At 39.8% G+C, this 19345-nt stretch overlaps 1 protein-coding gene across 4 annotated transcripts in view; it reads left to right on the top strand.

The window, feature by feature from the left end:
* The window catches only part of LOC121266550 (tobamovirus multiplication protein 1-like), a 30484-nt gene that overhangs the window by 3414 nt on the left and 7725 nt on the right, over positions 1–19345 (top strand). For all 4 annotated transcript variants that reach the window (XM_041170414.1, XM_041170412.1, XM_041170411.1 and 1 more), the window contains 6 exons: positions 84–117; positions 8006–8092; positions 8178–8229; positions 10670–10847; positions 10987–11082; positions 11633–11693. In XM_041170414.1, the coding sequence (XP_041026348.1) occupies positions 84–117; positions 8006–8092; positions 8178–8229; positions 10670–10847; positions 10987–11082; positions 11633–11693 (508 nt within the window). The remainder of the gene's footprint in view (positions 1–83; positions 118–8005; positions 8093–8177; positions 8230–10669; positions 10848–10986; positions 11083–11632; positions 11694–19345) is intronic.

Below are 19345 nucleotides of genomic sequence, written 5' to 3' on the forward strand. Positions count from 1 at the left end.
TACCTGCAAATATAACTAGTTATATATTGAGTTCCAATTAATCAAATTGGCATATTTTGATACTTATGACTGTCAAACTGCAGGTGTTTCACTTAATGATTGGATCTTCTAGTATGGGTAAGCGATTGTGTTCTCTCATTCTATTGCCTTCTCCATTTTGTAGTTTACTTCTATTGTAAAATTGTTCACTGTGACCCTTTGATGATTATTTAATTTATGATTGCCTCTTTTTTATGAATATAATCAGCCTTTTTGCCATCTTATTCTAATCCATCCTCAATTTTGTGTTAAAAGTTCATTTGATAATTGCTTTCAGCATATAATACTAGTTTTATGACTGTTTTAAGTGCATCATACATCATGCTTGATGAGTGTGGGCTGGTAAAGATAGATTGAATTTATCCAGTAATCAGCATGATCAATTATTTTCAATAAGAGCTCCACCTTTCCATGGAAGAATATGTGGCCGAGTAAAGTCCCTTTGGGAGTGGCTTTCTTTCTATGGACAACCGCTTTGGGAAAGATCTTCACCTTGGATAATTTGAGGAATTCACGAGTATTTGTTTTAGATTGGTGTTGCACATGCAAGAGGAACAGGTAATCAGTCAACCATCTCTTGCTCCATTGTGAAGTAGCCAACTCCCTGTGGAATTTTATCTTCGGTCTTTTCAGACTAGTTTGAGTTATGCCTTGAAGTGTCATTGAATTCCAAGATTTGGAAGGAAAATTTGGCAGCTATCAAAGCAAAACACTGGAAAATGATTCCAATATGCTTAATTTTGTGCCCTTGGAGAGAAATATATGACCGTTAATTCGAAGATTGTGGACTTTCGTGTGCTGAGCTTTGTAACACTTGATTGCTGCACATTTTTGTCACTTTAGTTTTAGTTTCCAGAATGTTCGAACTCATAAAAAAAATCAGAATTTTCTAGGTGTCTTTACTTTTAATAGCTTGGCATTTCTCGTGTATACTCCCTGTGTACTAGTGTTTTACCCTGTTTTCATATCAATAAATCTCTGACATGATGATGATGATGATAATAATAATAATAATAATAATAATAATAATAATAATAATAATATCCACATAGATGCTAGACAAAAAGAAAGCATATGATTTGCATGTTTTCGTTTTTTCCTGTTGTGTACTGAAAGTTCTTTCTCGTTCACGGGGAAGCGTTAATTGATTCTTAAGAATTATGGTGATTAAAATGGGTTATCCCATAGAGGTGGTGATTGAATCCAAGAGCTCTATTCTGTCAAAAGTGGGTGGGGGAGCATTGAAAGTCACCGAGAGAAGTTGGAAGTCGGATCATGCAGTATTATTGGGTTCATCTTCAACGCAATGGCTTAGGAAGGTGCTAGAGGAAAGCTTAAAAAAGGGGAAGAAGGAGGTGTATTCGGCAACTAGAGAGGGCTATTGCAGTCTTATTGCTCAACGTTGCACAAACCATAGAGGAAGATTTCTTGAAGTCTCTGAGTATAACCAGGGGGGGCGGAGGAATGTACTATGCATCCCTGAAGGCAAAAATGGTTGGGGTTGGAGGAAAATGCTGGAGGTATTGTTAGAAAGTGGTAAGGAGGCCTCTGTTAATGGTGGAGGTCAGTTGTATAATGGGAAGGGGGCGGTGAAGTTGCAGTCACGTTCATATAAGGAGGTCCTCTCCTCATCGTTGCCGAACGCCATGAAACGGGATGGTGGAGAGACAGTCACTGACAGGGGACAAGGGGGGTGGCGTAGAGAAGCAATTTCGCACCATACCCATGGCAGAAACTCAGCGGCGTGTCAGGAGGTGTGGGAGGTACGAAGACTGTTGATGGAGATGCAAGGTCAACTAAGGTATTTGCAGAGAGGAATGGCTGAGATTGTGGAATTTGTTGGGATATTTAAGGAAAAAGAAGATACGGGAGTATTAAAGAGACAAAAGGGGCGTTTTGAAGGACCGGGTGGATCAAAGAGGAATGGGGGGATGGGCCTGGTAAAACCCAGAAGGAGGCCCAACAAAAGAAAATAGAGAAGGGGCAGGCCGTGTGGAGGAAATGTAGTGGGCTTGCTTGGCCCAAGATACAGAGGGGCTCAGCCTCTTTAGCAGGGGTTGGGCCATCCCAACCTAAGGCCCAAGTTGGTGGGAGAGGATCTGTTTCCTTGGCTAGTGAAGATCCGGCCCAGTGACGTGATACCCACCATAGCGGCGCGACGTCTAGCCTCGGCTTTGTGCCGGAAAGTTTACCGATGGAGGCGGTAGCACAGAAGCGGCCGACGGATGCAGTAGAGGTCGCCGATGAGGTCGTCGACGAGGTATCGCCGGTGTTTTGTGCACAAAAAGAGATCAAAATGCGGGACTATTCGTCGAAGGCGACCCACATTTCGCCGACAATTGTGGGTGGAATGGGTTTGGCTCCGGCGGATTTATCTGTCAGACTTTTTGAGGGTTTTGAGTTGGAGGAAGGGGATGAGGAGTCAGATGATCTCATGCACTCGGTGGAGGACGAACTAGTCCTCTCTGAGGCGGGCGATCAGTTGGGTCTAGAGGAGTTCTCTGTGGGGGAAGATTTTTAGAACTTCTAGAGTAGCAATATCGGTGATCCAATCCCTCTGAACTTTTATTTTCCAGATTAAGCTTCAGATTGGGTATTACAAAAGGTGAAAGAGATTCAACATTTTGTGGGGATTAATTGTGAGTGGTATGAAGAGCAATTCATAGCTTTGTTAATTGCTGTGGAAGCTGGGTATCAACAGAAAAGGAAGGGAGACTTGAAGAAGAATCGGGAGCTTAAAAGGTTGATGTGGTCGATGAATTCGGAGGGTAGTTCAAGTAGGAGTAGGGTAAAAGGGAAGGGGCCGGTTGTTCATTAATGAAGCCAAAAATTGTGTCTTGGAATGTCCGTGGTCTGAACGAGGTAGAAAAGCGTACTCGGATTCGGCACTTGTTTCGTGAGTGGAAAGCGGACATTGTTTGTTTACAAGAGACAAAGCTGAAGTTAATCAATAGGAGGATTGTGAGGAGTATACAGAGCAGTAATTATGTAGATTGGGTATACTTGGCTTCTTCAGGGGCATCGGGAGGAGTTGTAATGATGTGGGATAGGCGGGTGGTGGAGAAAGTAGAGGAATACATAGGGAGATATATAGTAGCGTGCTCTTTTAGAAATGTGGCAGATGGTTTCTTGTGGGCTTTTGCAGGTGTATATGGGCCCAATGTAGATGTGGATAGAAGATTATTGTGGGATGAGCTAGTTGGGGTTCATTGTTGGTGGGAGCTTCCTTGGTGTATTGGGGGTGATTTCAATGTTGCTCGTTTCCAAAGTGAAAGTTTTGGAAACAAAAGACTGAGGCCAGCAAGCTTGGAGTTTTCAGAGTGCATCTTTGACTTGAACTTGATAGACATTCCTTTAGCAGGGGGCCCTGCCACTTGGTCTAATAATCATACATGGACTCGCTTGGATCGTTTCCTAATTTCACCAGAGTGGGAAAGCCATTTTCCGGACGTATGGCAAAATAGGTTGGTTCGGTTAGCCTCGGATCATTGGCCTATCTTGCTTGATTGTGGAGGCATTCAAAGTGGTAGACGGTATTTTAATTTTGAGAATATGTGGTTGAAATCAGAAGATTTTGTGGAGAGGGTCAAACAATGGTGGATGTCATATCAGTTCGAGGGTACACCCAGCTTTATTTTTGCAAATAAGCTGAAACTTTTAAAAAGAGATCTAAAAGAATGGAATAAACAGTCTTTCAGCAATGTGGAAGAGAACAAAAACACCAAGTGGATGGAAATACAGGAGTTAGAGAGACTACAGGAGGGGAGGCCTCTTATTGAGGAGGAACAAGCATAGAAAACTTCGTTGGTCGCAGATCTTGAGAGGATAATCTTACAGGAGGAAATGTCTTGGCGACAAAAGTCGAGCATTATGGTTAAAGGAAGGGGATCAGAGTACGAAGTTTTTCCATAGTATTGCAAATTCTCATAGAAGAAACAACAACATTGAGGTGTTGAAAATTGAGGGGGTGGAGTGTAGAGAAGAAGAGGTTATCAAAGATCATGTGGTTGATTTTTTTGAGAAGATCCTTATTGAACAAGAGGGTGGGAGACCCACTCTTGATGGGTTGGTGTTGAACAATCTTGAACTGGGGGATGTTGCTAGGATGGAGAGGGCTTTTGACGAGGAAGAGGTATCTAATGTAGTAAGGAAAATGGCAAAAGACAAGGCTCCCGGACCTGATGGATTCTCTATGGGCTTCTTCCAAGAATGCTGGGAGGTGATTAAAGAAGATCTTTTGAAGGTGTTTCAGGAGTTGTTCTCATTTGAAAATTTTGAGAAAAGTCTTAACTCCACTTTCCTTGCCTTAATACCTAAAAAGGCTGGGGCGATTGAGATTACAGATTTTCGGCCTATCAACTTAGTGAATGGAGTATACAAGATCATTTCAAAAGTGCTTGCCAACTGCTTAAGTGAGGTTTTGGGAAAAATTGCCTCAAAATGCTTTTGTTAAGGGAAGACAGATCCTCGATGCGGTTCTAATTGCTAATGAATATTTGGATAGCAGATTGAAGGCTGAAAACCCAAGAATTATGTGTAAGCTGGATATGGAAAAGGCATATGACCATGTAAATTGGGACTTCCTCCTATATCTATTGGGTAGGTGTGGTTTTGGTGAAAGGTGGAGGTCTTGGATTAGGTGGTGCATCTCTATGGTACGGTTCTCTGTGTTGATTAATGGCAGCCCAAGGGTTTCTTTTAGAGTACTCGTGGTTTGAGGCAAGGGGATCCGTTATCTCCTTTACTTTTTGTTATTGTGATGGAGGCACTAAGCAGGATGATCTCGGCTTTGGTGGCTAATGGTTTTGTTAGTGGCTTCCAAATTGGTTCTCCAAACAGGGGTATTACTACTATCTCTCACTTGTTGTTTGCAGATGATACACTGATTATGTGCGAAGCTGATCGGGACCAGTTGTGGGTTGTGAAGGCATGTCTACTGTGTTTTGAAGCAGTGTCGGGTCTAAAAGTGAACTATGATAAATCCGAATTGGTGCCGATTGGAGAGGTGCAGAATATTAGGGAGTTGGCTGACATGTTGGGTTGTAGGATAGCTTCTTTTCCTATGACGTACCTGGGATTACCTTTGGGTATAGCTTCGAGGGCACACTCGATTTGGGATACAATAATTGAAAAAATAGAAAGGAAGCTGGCAGGGTGGAAGAGAATGTACTTGTCAAAAGGGGGTCGGATTACTCTGATTAAAAGCACACTTTCTAATCTACCCACTTATTTCGTATCCTTATTCCCTATTCCAGCAAGTGTGGCGGGTCGTCTCGAGAAATTACAAAGAGATTTTCTGTGGGGTGGATTAGGAGAAGAGTTTAAGTTTCATCTTGTCAAATGGGAGAGGGTATGCCGTCCTATTTCTAGTAGCGGTTTGGGCATTAGAAATTTGCGGTTGTTTAATCGGGCGCTACTTGGTAAATGGCTATGGCGTTATATCAAGGAACCAGAAGCTCTATGAAGAATTGTAATTGAAAATAAATATGGGGGTTTAGGGGAGGGTTGGTGTACTAGAGAAGTGAGAGGGGCTCATGGTAGGGCGCTATGGAAGCACATTAGAAAAGGGTGGGAGATATTTCATCGACACACTCGGTTTCAGGTGGGTACAGGTGACAGGATCAGATTTTGGAAAGATGCTTGGTGTGGTAACAATGCTCTTCAAGAGTTGTTTCCTAGTCTATTCTTGTTAGCAAGTGCCAAAGAGGCTATAGTGGCAGAGGTTATGGGAATCTCAGGAAGGGGTTTTCACTGGAATATCAATTTCAACCGGGCGGCACAAGATTGGGAGATGGAGACTTTTGCAGAGTTTTATAGTTTTCTATATTCTTATCGTCCAAATATCCAGCATGAAGATGGTCTGTGGTGGATCCCTGCAGGGAAAGGGGTTTTCACTGTTCGTTCCTTTTATAAGGTCCTTGCACAAGTGTCAGGGACACAGTTCCCTTGGAGAAGGCTCTGGCGACACAAGGCTCCTCCCAAAGCTTCTTTCTTTGTGTGGACAGCGGCATTAGGCAAGATTCTTACTACAGATAATTTGAGAAAGAGGAGGATAATCATTGCAGATTGGTGTTGTATGTGTAAAGGAGGAGGTGAGTCGGTGAACCATTTACTTTTACATTGTGAGGTAGCCAAGACGCTTTGGAATGAGGTGTTTAAAAGGATGGATCTAGCATGGGTTATGCCGGAATCCGTGGTGGATATATTGGCATGTTGGACTTCTATCCGAGGTGTGCACCAGATCAAAGCGATTTGGAAGATGATTCTTATTTGTGTCATGTGGTGCTTGTGGCAGGAGAGAAATGAGAGGATGTTTGAAGACAAGGAGAGATCGATGGCGGAGCTAAAAGTTTTCTTTTTTAGGACTCTTTGTACTTGGGCCATTGCTGTGGACTTTAATGGCATGGAACTTCATGATTTCTTGGTTTCTAACGTGCCCTCGTAAATAGGGCATACTTTTTTGTAAATGGCAGATGTTGCCCATTCTTGTTAATAATACTTATTTTTACTTATCAAACAAAAATAATAATAATAATTTGGAATAGTCTTGTACACACTAAAAATAAGAATAGTCCTGTACTGCTGTACACATCATGCGTATATACCTTTTGTTTTTATGAATAAAATTTTTGATTATCTATTAAAAAAAAGGAATAGACTATGACCTGATCCCTTTAATCTTTAGTTTATCTAGGGGACTGCTAGCGACCGTTTTGGTGCTTTGATGATGATCCCGATGCACTACCTTATACTGAGTCTTGTATGAATGTAATTTTTTTATTTTATTTTATTTTATTTTTTAAGTCGAGGAACCTCTCCAAGGCAAGGCCCTTCGGACCCACCGTTGCAAAGTAAACCCGGTCCCGTGTACTGTACCCTCGGAAGTTTCCTTACTCGAAATTGGTTAAATCGTTGGCTTTTCACTAGGGGGTATAGCCCCAAAGGATCGTTTGCACCCATGAGGGGTTGAACCTTGGACCTTGAAGGGAGCGATACCCCAAGACCAAGGCCTTACCACTTGGGCCAACCCCTTGGGGTTCTGTATGAATGTAAAATGAAGGGCAATACTTCTTCCATGCTAGATTTATTCGCTCAACATAAATAGAATCAGTTTCTTGTCTCTGGTTCTGGAAGTTGAAACTTACTAGTTAAATATAGGTTGCAACTCTGTCAATGCTGGTCTCTTGCTTCCTAAGGACTTTGGATGTCCTTTACTTTTTTTGGATATTACACATGCTTCAGGGTCTCTTCAAGTAGTTTTTGCATACCAGGTAACTAATTTACTATAATATCTCTGTTCTAAAGAACTTGAGAATTTTTCACATCATGACTTCATGAAGCATCTTCATGCTAGGTGCTTTAACTTTAGTATCTTACCTTTCCAGAGTACATGGACCTGCAGATTATACTTTTTTCCCCTACATTCTTTCTTTCCATATTTTATTGCTCTTTTGTTGCTTTTATTTATACCTTGACACTAAGCACTTCTTTTCATAAGCTAGACATATGCTTATCCTTCTTATACTGCATTTGGCAGCAAAGACTTCAATTCTGATTTTTTTTTTTTTTTGTTACTTCTGTGCAAAATTGCCCTTGCTGTGTGTTTTTCTGAGGGAGGCAAGATACCCCTCTCTCTGGACTATTAGCCATATTTGATTCAGTTGAATATCATATCATCACCATTTGTTTCTTCATATCCTACAAGTTTTGGTTAACGTTGTTGTATGATTTTGAACAGCTTGGAATTTACTTGCGCATCACTAAGACACTGCAAGACCTTCATGCATGCTTAATTGCTTATTTTCCCCCTTCCCTTGTTTCTTTTAGTTGTCATTTTTGAAGATATGCCTGGTATTAGTTTATGATGGCCTTAATATTTTGATTAAATCCTTACCTATCAAAAAAAAATATTTTGATTAAATCCTTGATTTAAACTGAAGCTTTAGTTGAATTTCAACCATTGCAGGTTACTTCATTTATTTTGTATTAGCTCTCCTTGCTGCTTGCAAGGGTTGGCCGTGTTGGTCTAACTCTTGTGGTTTTATCGTCATGGGTATGCCTTCAATCTTAATTACTGACTCGATGCCCTTGTTAAGGATTGTTAAGTATTGAATCATGCAAATTTTTTTTCTTTGCAGCTTTCCCAAAAATTCTATTTTTTGCGGCGTTTCTTTTACTTTTATCATTCTGGTATGTTTCTCCATTTTATCATTCGGTTATTCTAAATTTATCTGTAATACTCATGAAAGTCTTGAGTTCATTAGTTTTCCTCTGAGTCATGAATGCAATCACCAATCTTTGAATGTCAAAAGTACAATCTTTTATCCAAAAGGGTTCCTTAAAAGAAGAAGAATCACCAACAACTTCAGTAGCACTTTGTTTCACAAATTTTAAATGGCAAATCTGGGAAGTAATTAATCTCCACTAACCCCCCTTCTGACCAAGGAAAAAAATCTGTCCCAGAGCTTGCACCTTATCTTAAAACTGAAGGGAGTGGAGATTTTTTTCTTTCCATGTTTTATCTATACTGCATAGAATTTGAAAAGGATTGTTCAAGGACAAATTTTTTGGGTAGGAAGACATTTTCTAGTAATGTCGCCAGTTTCCCTAAATGTTCATTATCTGCTTTATTAATCTTTGATGGATACTGAAATGCAACGCTCTTTTGGAGGGTGGTCAATCTTTCTTGATTCCTTCACCTTGAGGTTGGGATTCTGTTGTGAAATTACCCAAGTACGCCTGTAATGCAGCGTACCCCTGTAATGCAGCGGAAATATCTACCAATTCACTCAACAAATTGGTTAGTATTCAAGGATGCAATTAATTTAATAATTAAACAATAACATAAAATAAATAAATTGCATAACACTAAGATTGGTATCGAAGGGAAACCCTTTAAAGAACTATTTAAAGGTAAAACCCTACGGGGCAGCCAAACCCAGGAAAGTCAATCTTATTATTTAAAAATCAATTACAAGTACTCATCAATTACAAAATCTTTGTAACTTGACTCTCTTACTTGCACAGACAAACGGCCGGTTTGTCTTCTACCGCGGTAGCAGCCAGAACCTCTGGCGATCTTCAAATATTGTTTTTCCTTCTAGAACTCTAGGGGCTGAAATCCAATCACACGATCATCCACGCACGAAACACGATCACATTGAAAGAGAGATCACAAATATGAAAATTCACTAAGGAATTTTCTCACCAAACAATGAACTAGAAAGTGCTCTAGAAAATATGTAGATATGAATCTCTATGAATCCTAACCAGTAGGATCCTTTAAATAAACAATCTGAAAAGAGTTCCAATTTCAGTAGGATTCTACTGACGGATAGAATCTGTCGCGAAAACGTCTCCTGACGGATTGCTGACATGTCGCGATAACTCTTTTTTGCAATAAGTAATTTCTGTTCAGCTTCTATTTTGGATAACTTCTTAATAGTTCGAACTCTTTCTGCTTGATATCTTCTTTTTGAATCTTCTATTCAGATCAATTGATATCTCCTATCTTTTCGAACATTCAATCTTGATCAAAAGTCTTTTGAACCTTTATCTATTTAACCAATTATCATAGAATTCAAATATTCATAGATAAAGATAAAGCCAAACTTTTATCTATTAATCTATTTATCTTTGAATTTAAATATTCATAGATAAAGATAAAAACAGATTACATTCATCCAATAATTCAAATAGGTCCTAGTTATCTAATCCTAGCCAACAAACTTTTACATAACATGTTGGTTGGAGCTTTCTGCATAAATTTTCTGTTTATTTTAAATTTCTTACTTTGCTTTTGTCCACAATTCACAAAGTTCTGCTTGAAATGCTATGGCAGTCAATAATGCTAAGTGAATTATATAGTTGTTTGTGTATCCTAAATAGGTTTGATAGGGAAGTGCTATCTATTGTCTAGCACTATCACATGCTGCTGGATACAATTTGGAGCCAATGACCTTGTTTTTTTCTCCAATATATAAAGGAGTAGCATTTGGATGACGTATCTGTTTTATTTTTCCTTTTCCATGGTGCACATGATTTTTTGGCCATTCATTTCATGAAGACACCTAAAGTACAGGAAATATTTTGTTAAAAAAAAAAAGTCATTATCCGTTCAATTAAGTTCCATCAACAATGTTGGTGCTACTAGATGTATGCCTTGAACCATCTTTAACACAAGACTATTAAAAAAAGAAAAAAGAAAAGAAAAACGTTCTTATATTGTGCCAATCTATGTGCATATATACATATATATATATATATATATATATAGAGTATCCCCCCCCCCCTCCCTTTTGTTTTTTTTTTGGGGGGGGGGGGAGGGAGAGGGGAGGAAACAGTTTGGGTGAAGGCATTGTTGAGTTTGGGAATGATGGCAGTTAGAAATTCCTGTAAATTGTTTTTCATTTGTCATCTTGAAACGGAGATCCTGAAGAACATATAAAAAAATAGAGATCCAGAAGTGCAATTGTTTGACTAGTGAAAGTATTGTATCAATTGTTTGATTTTGAATATTTCCATTGTATGTGAAAATATTATCGTTGCATTTGATCAATGTAAAAGACTTCTTCAGGCTAGTGTTTCCTATGACAATTTTCTATGTTTCTCTGGTGGATGCTTTTTATAGGGTTGACCTTTGCCATCAGGCAAATGATGAGGATGATGAATATGAAGAAAGCAGTTCTCAGGAAGCTTTATTGGATAAGACCTTAAATAAACCAAGTTCGTCAAAAACAGATGGTCATAGAAAGTGTTTTCCCCTCCGCTTTTTCAATGTTGGAAGCCGCCAAAAGATTGTGATATTGGTATGCCCAACAGTGAAAAATCCCTTGTTACCTATTAAAAAAAAAAATCTACTTATACTTCTTAAGACAGACTGCTTATTATCTATTCATCAGAGAGATCAATTTATTCAACTCTGTTAACTCACTTCTTATTTACCAGGTTACTGTTCTAGTTTTTGTTGTAATGATGGCATGTGCTCTAATAATCTGGATTGGGATGGGAAAGAATCCTATTGATTCTGCAGTTGTGGCTCGGGTATGGACACATTAATTACAGTTCTACTTTTCCACATTGATGTTGTCAAAGATTACCCTCTAGTGTTTTTTCAACAGAATGCCTGTCATCACCACTATTGCAACATGATTCAAGGCATCTTAACGCTTATAACTTAAAATTCAATCCAGTACTTATTCTATGTGGATATAGATAATGTTGTTCCAGGCTGCTGGAAGGATTTCGAGCAACCTATTTGGGGCACATAGCTACTATCAATTAATGCTGTAAATTAGTTGGCTGGCCAGTCTGTTTCCTCTTGCATTTTGTATATCAACTTTGGAGAGAGGTTGTGTGATTATTTATATAACTTGTCGTTTAAAATAAAACAAGTAACTACTTTTATTAAAGATATGTTCTCAACTTTATTAACTTAACCATATAGTGCTAGTGAAATGAATTGCTAAAAAATATAAAATAAATTATTTTTCCTATAGTAAAAAGTAGGTCGAGTATTCCAACACGGTATTGAAGTGTTCTGGTTTTTGTTTAAAAGTGAAGCCATGGTGCAATAATCTACTCATCAATGCAGGTGTATGTAGACTTTTTTGCCATAGCAATACTTTTATTAGGAGGAGCATTAGCATGTTATGGTGAGCAACTACATTTCAGTAGTCAGTTTTCTCTTGCAATTTCTGTATGTGGCATATTGCCTGTTGCTTTCTTTGATGTAATGCCCAAGTGCTCTCACCCTGTTGTATAGTGTGGCATAAGAAATGAAGATTCCTCGTGGTGCCACTAATTTATTTTGAAGGAATGCTAATTGTAAAAATTAATCAATAGTGGGATACTTGTTTTCTTTCTTAATGCTTTTCATCAGTATTTTTCTTTCTTAGTTTTTTTTCTCTGCATGGCTCTTGTATATTAGATTAAGATATGCCCTTTGTTTTTCTATTAGGATCTTATTATGTGACCTTATAATCTTATAAAATAAAACAATCTGAGAACTATATAATGACTTTATTGCATATTTTTCCATTTGTCCTAGGTATTTAGTTGTGTATAGTCTTGATCCTTTTTTATTAAATTAGCTCAATCTAATATTCCCTTGTCCATATTTGATTCTTTCTTTGAATTCTGAGCTCATGATTGAGTCATCAATCATGGGAATGGAGTTCAGGAATAAGAGAGGGTAGCATATCTCATGGCTTCTTGTCGTCTAATGTTAACTGTCAGTGTTGATTTCTAGATATTCCTAGTTTTTTTTCTTTGAATGGGGGTTAACTTATTATTATAAGAGCTTTTAAGCTAACTGTTTTTGGAGCTAAATGATGCATGCCTGAAACAAACCCAGTGCTTTAGGGATAGAACATTGCCCACCAAGAACATGTTCATAAAATCATTTTAATTGGTGGAATTTAGAAACTAAAATGTTTTGAGTGGGATTACCAAATACAGGATTAGGAATATGCCGCCTCATTTAATAAGATATAGCCAAACAAATCAGAATATAGATAATTAACAGTGAGAGGTATGGGTGATGCCGGGACGAGTGCTAGATCTATTAGCCTGCTCAAGATGTCAATTTGAGAGTGAATGCAGCAGAATATTATGAGAAATTAATCCAAACTGTTTAATGTGGTGCATTTGGCATGAAAGAAATTATTGAAGTGTCAAGGAGCTGACAAGGACATTGGAGGATATCAAAGCTTTATTCATCAATGTTAGAGGACATGGTTGTAATTAGTATAATTTATGTGTGTACAATGGTCATTTGTATGTAGTATGTATAGGAAGTTGAATGTTAATGAAGATATGAATTCATTCTCTCTCTCTCTATGTTTGACTACATGGTATCAGAGCAAAAAAGTGTAGTCAATTGGTGGTGGTTGTGCGACGGAGCTTGTGTTGGTTGTGCAACGGAGTTGTGGTATCACCGTCGTCGTCTGTGGTGATTAATGTTAGGGACCCCGGTCTTGTCCCTAACACTAAGGTCCACTAGCTTGCCTTAGTGAAGATGACGACCGAGTGACCTTGCCAACTTGCTTGGCCTTCCACAAAATGGTGGTGTTTGGGTGATGGAATGATGATGTATTTGGGTAGGCTAAGTGTTTAGGCTAAGACAAATCAATGTGGGTGGCTAGACTTGTTCTTGAGTGAAGTGCCGAGATGATGGAGGCTAGGGTGGAACGGATGAAATGAGGTTATGGTTCGGGTTGGAAGCAACTAGGGTTGCCGTGGACTATGAGGAAGAAGGGTAGGCGTGGTCTTAGAAGATTGGCTTGGGATTATGGGTGTGTGATGCAATGGGAATGGCCTAAGGTTTACCCTTGATGTTTGGGCCACTTGGAGAGTGATTTGGGTAAGTATGGTGTAGTGTAGCTAGGGTTTTGTGGGGTGGCTAAGGTGGATTTCGAGATTAGCAAGAGATGGCTTAGGGTTTGAGCTTAGGATGATGCTAGGGTTTGGTTGGCTTAGGAATGGATATGGTAAGTTAGAAAGATGGAAAGAATCTTTGAGTGATGAGGGGAATTTGAATTTGAATTTGAATTGGAGGAAGTCAAGACTCCTAAAAGGAATGAATCACCTTAGGGAGCTTTGAGAGATTTTAGGAATTGGATGAGTGATTGGAGGGATGGAGTGATTCTAGGGATGTTGTTCCTAAAATGTTCCTAAAATCTAGGAACTCAATTTGGAAATGATTTGGCCGAGAATGGTGAAGTGTTTGGGTCAACTAGGGTTCCTAAATTATAGGAACACAAGTTTGGCAAGTGGAATGGGTGGCTAGGGCAAATTCAAATAAGGCAAGTGATTGCCGAAATTTGAATTTGAATTCAAATTGGGAGTGTGTTTCGGCTAGGGCAAGTTTGATGGAGGGAACAATTTATGGTAAGTTTGACAAACTTATGGAAAGGATGACAAACTCTATGGTGGTCGAAATTTGTGTATGGCTTGGATTGAATGGATGACACCAATGAACAATGGATGAACACTATGAATGAATGGACTCAACAAAGAATATGAAGACTCTTTTTATGATTTAAGGATATTTTGATATGCAAGAAAATATATGAACAAGATGAAGAACATATATGGACAAGGATAGATAATGGATGAACAAGATAACACTTCAACTATTGATTCACGGATTGCACAATAATTGAAATAAACCTCGTATATTGATGAACACAACTTGGATTCACGAATTGCACCAAGTTGCAAGAACAAGATAGATGGATTGAACCACACCTATTCACGAATTGCAAGGTGTGATCCTCTCTTTGGGATTCACGAATTGCACCCAAAAAGCCCAAGTGCTATAGCACCGAAATATGATCTCAAGAACAAAAAGTCTACCCACTAGGGAATTTGCCAAAAGATGTGAATGCAAAGACTATGGGTCCTATTTATAAGGATTACAAGTTGGAAACCCCCAATAGGTCCCTTGGAAAATAAATAATTAAATAAAAATTAATAATAAAAAATAACATAGTTGACATGGACCAAGTTGACCCATGGCATGCATGAGCCCATGGGTGGGCTAGGCTGGCTGACAGGGCCTTGGGCTGGTCTGGGTGCTGGGTGCTGGGGCGCTGGGTGTGCGCGCGGGGCGTGCTGGGGCGCTCGTGCGCTGGGCGTGCGCTCGGGGCTTGCGCGTTGCGCGCGCGCTGGACATGGGCGAGGCATGGGCGCGGGCGAGGCGTGCTGCGCGCGCGCGCGGCATGCGTGCTGGGCGCGCTGGCCATGCTGAATGGGCTGGTTTGGTCACCAACCTCCTTGGGCATCCTGGGCATGTCAAGGCAGGCCCCATGGCATGCCCGTGGGCCTGTTTTGGGCAGTCCAACCTTGTCTTGACTTGGCTAGTGGCTTGACCATGGGCCACAAGACATGAGTTCCTATCAGGTTAGTGGCCGTTGTCCTCTTCATCATTGGCGGCTGGTAGCTGTTTCAAGGTGTTTCCGGTGGCCTCAGGTGTTGTCTCTGGTACTGGGCACCAGAATCGAGATCGTCGGCGTTTTCTGTGCACACCGGTGAGTCTCTCGTCGTCATCAGCTGCCGGAAGCCCTGTTTATCACCGGTGACATCGACGTCTCAGAGTGTTTGGTTGTAGGTCTTTGCTATCCTATCCTCGACAGCATGTGCCGCCAATCTGGAGTAAGGTCTTATTTCTATCCAGAATAACGTTCCATTTGGTAACACTTATACGATAATCTTATTCCTGTTTAAGATAAGTTAATCCTCATTTAGGATAACTTATTCCAGTTTAGGGTTAGTTTTTGAAGCCGGTACCAGCGATACTCAAAACAGAGCGGTTCAGACCCGAAACACACCCGATACAGCCCAATACATACCGGTTCAGACCCGAAACAGAGCGGTTCAAACCCGATATAGGCTGATTCTGAACCGATACTTGTTTTGGCTGGTACAGGCTTGTTTCGACCAATATAGATCCGAAATTTGGGTTTTTAATCTGAGTTTCTACTTTTCCAGATTGTGTCTACCAGTTTTTCATCCATATTTCATATTTTGTGTGGATTCTTGTCTCCAAGTTGAATTGTTGTGATACTTTTCTCCATGACAACTAAATTTAAGTTAATGTCTCTTGCACCAAACATTAGTATGCTTATGACTTCGGTGAAGTTGAATGGAAAAAATTATATGTTGTGGTCAAAATCTGTTAAAATGTTTTTGAAAGGCAAGGGTCTTCGTCGTACTCACTTGGTTGATCCAATGCCTGAGTCTGCTACTTCTACATTTGCTCAATGGGAGCAAGAAGATGCTCAAATATTGTCCCAAATGTTGACCAGTATTGAGCCTAATATTTGCACTAGCGTAATACATTTTGACACCGTTCAAGAGGTGTGGAGGCATCTCAAACAGGTGTATTTGGGTGCTGGGAACATAACCCGTATTTATGAGTTGTGTCAGCAATTCTTTGGGTTGGAAAGGGTGGTTTGGGCCTGGAAGAGTATTATTCTCAAGTGATGAGCATATGTGAAGAACTCAAAATGTATCAACCTATCACTTCTGATGTTTCAAGTATGCTAAAATAACGGAAAGATTTTAATGTTGTTCGGTTTCTTGTTGGCTTAAAACCTGAGTATGAGTCAGTATGTTCTCAAATTCTGGCAAGTCCACAGCTTCCCTCATTTCCTGATGTGTTCTCCCAACTTCAGTGAGTCACATTATCTAGATAAGGATCTCAGTTTTCTTCAGATCAGAGTAATGAGAGATCTGCTTTAGCTGCCTCCTATGTTGCTCCTGGTGGGCGTGGAGGCCGGAGTGGTAGAGGTGCATGTGGGGAACGACGTGATGCCAGAGGTAATTGCACTCGAGGTCGTGAATCTTGTAAGTGCACTCATTGTGGTCGCACTAACCACTCGGTGCACTATTGTTGGGATCTTCATGGTAGACCATTTGGGTCTGCTAATCAAGCTATTTTCCAAGATGCTACATCACCGTCAACAAGTTCTGACCCGACTCCAGAGATGATTAGCATATCGAAGGATGAGTATGATCAATTTTTGGGTCACACACGAGCGACTTCATCTTCCATAGCTACTCTTGCCCATTCAGGTACAGCATCCGCATGTCTTGTCTCATCTACTCAAGATCCAAGGATCATTGATTCAGGAGCTAATGAACATTTGACCAGTTTGTCTTATTCCTTATCTAAGTTAGAGACTTTGACATCTTCAAAGAGTGTTACTGTTGCTAATGGTTCTCTTGCTAAAGTTATAGGCATTGAATCCACTAAGCTTACCGATTCTATATCCTTGTCATCTGTTCTATATGCTCCTAGTTTTCCTTTTAGTTTGTTGTCCATTAGTAAAATTACTCAAATTCTTCAATGTTCTGTGAACTTTTATCCCTCTGTATGTATCTTTCAGGATCTCAAGACGGGGAAGAAGATTGGTACGGGGCATGAAGCTGGTGGTCTGTATTACCTTGATGTCAAACAGTCACCCACTCAAGCCCTCGCATGTTCATCATCTGCTTTTGAATGGCATTGTCGCCTTGGACACCCATCTCTTTCTCTTTTGAAACGTCAAGTTAGGAATCTTGAAAATGTATCTTCCTTTCCTTGTGAAGTATGTCAGCTTAGCAAACACCATCTTGTATCTTTTGTACCTTGAGTTGATAATCGAGCTTCTAGTTCTTTTGAATTGGTTCACTCTGATATATGGGGACCAATCAATATCGTATCAAACAAGTTTCAGTATTTTGTTACATTTCTTGATGACTATTCTCGTATGACATGGTTGTTTCTGATGAAGGCACGATCTGAAGTTCTTTCCATATTCAAAGACTTTCGGAAAGAAATTTAAACTCAATTTAGACAAAAAGTTCAAGTTTTGTGTTCTGACAATGCTAAAGAATAGCAATCTAGTGCATTTGCTACTTACTTGAGTAATAAAAGAATTGTTCATCAAACTTCATGCTCTTAAACAACCCAACAGAATGGGGTGGCTGAACGCAAAAATCGCAATTTGTTAGATGTAATCCAAGCACTTTTACTGCACATGCATGTTCCTAAACGTTTTTGGAGTGATGGTGTTCTTACTGCGTGTCACCTTATTAACCGTATGCCTTCATTAGTCCTCGACGGTTCCTCCCCCTTCTTCCCTTCCTCTCCACCTTTTTCTCTCCCTTCCAAAAATTTTTGGGTGTATTTGCTATGTTCATAACCTTGGCCAAGGCTTTGATAAGCTTGATCCATGTGCTACCAAGTGTTTCTTTGTTAGTTATTCCCGGACTCAAAAAGGATATTGCTGTTATAGTCCTGCTCTTAGACGTTACTTCACTAGTGCTGATGTCACCTTCTTTGTATCCATACCTATTTCTCGGCAACATCTTCGGTTGTTGAGTGTGATCCTCTACCATTATCTACTCTTATCCTTTCTCCTACATACACACTCACTTTTACCTAATCCTCCTCAATTCCTTCCCTTGTTCCTTTACAGGTATACTCGTGTCGCATGCGGCCCCGGCTCCCATGCCTCCACCAACCTTGTCTCCATCTTCAGATCCTGAGTTCCCTAGTGCTTTAGACTCTCCACCTATTGCTCTCCGAAAAGGTACTCGTTCTTGTGTTACTCAGCATCCGATTACCCAATATGTCTCCTGTCATGCCTTATCTCCATCTTTTTCGTGCTTTACTTCTCAACTTTCAAAACTTTATGTTCCTAAGATAGTTCAGGATGCTTTATCTGATCTGGAATAGAGGACAGCTATGAAAAATGAAATGGATGCTCTTCACTATAATGAAACATGGGATCTTGTTCCTCTACCACCTGATAAACACTGTTTGGTTGTAGATGGGTATATACAATCAAATTCCATCCTGATGGTTCTGTTGAACGTCTGAAAGCCCGCTTGGTTGCTAAGGGTTACACTCAAACTTATGGCATTGATTATGACGAGACTTTTTCCCCGATTGCCAAAATTTCTTCTATTCGAGTATTGATCTCTCTTGCTGCTAATTTGGATTGACCCTTATTTCAATTAGATGTTAAAATGCATTCCTACATGGCGACTTAAATGAAGAAGTGTATATGGAGTAACCACCTGGGTTTGTTGCTCTGGGGGAGTATCGAGGTACTGTGTGCAAGTTAAAAAAGGCATTATATGGTTTGAAACAATCTCCTTGAGCATGGTTTGGGAGGTTCTCTGATGCTGTATTAGCATTTGGTCTTCATAGATGTCAAACAGACCACTCGGTATTTCACCTACACAGTGATGCAGGTCATATCTTGTTAGTTGTACATGTTGATGACATTGTAATTACTGGAAGTGATTCAGTTGGAATTGCTAGGCTAAAACAATTTTTACATGATCAGTTTCAGACAAAAAGACTTGGGCAAACTTAGATACTTTCTTGAAATTGAAGTTGGTAGATCTAAAAAAGGCATTAACCTATCTCAGAGAAAATATGTACTTAACCTTCTGGAAGAAACTGGCATATTAGGTGCACGACCTATTGACACTCCTATGGACCCAAATCGTAAACTCTTGAAAGATGAAGGAGAGTTGTTTGGAGATCTAGGTCGGTATCAAAGACTTGCTGGAAAATTGAATTATTTTACTATCACTAGATTTGATATCTCTTATGCAGTGAGTGTAGTGAGCCAATTTCTACAAATGCCCAGGGTCTCATATTGGGATGCTGTAATCCATATTCTTTGTTATTTGAAGCGAGCTCTTGGCCTTGGATTATTGTATAGACCAAATGGACACCTTAGAATTGAAGCTTTTCAGATGCTGATTGGGCTGAATCTCCTTCAGATAGAAAATCAACTACTGG

This window comes from Juglans microcarpa x Juglans regia, chromosome 5D (assembly GCF_004785595.1).
Source record: "Juglans microcarpa x Juglans regia isolate MS1-56 chromosome 5D, Jm3101_v1.0, whole genome shotgun sequence".
Lineage (NCBI taxonomy): Eukaryota > Viridiplantae > Streptophyta > Magnoliopsida > Fagales > Juglandaceae > Juglans > Juglans microcarpa x Juglans regia.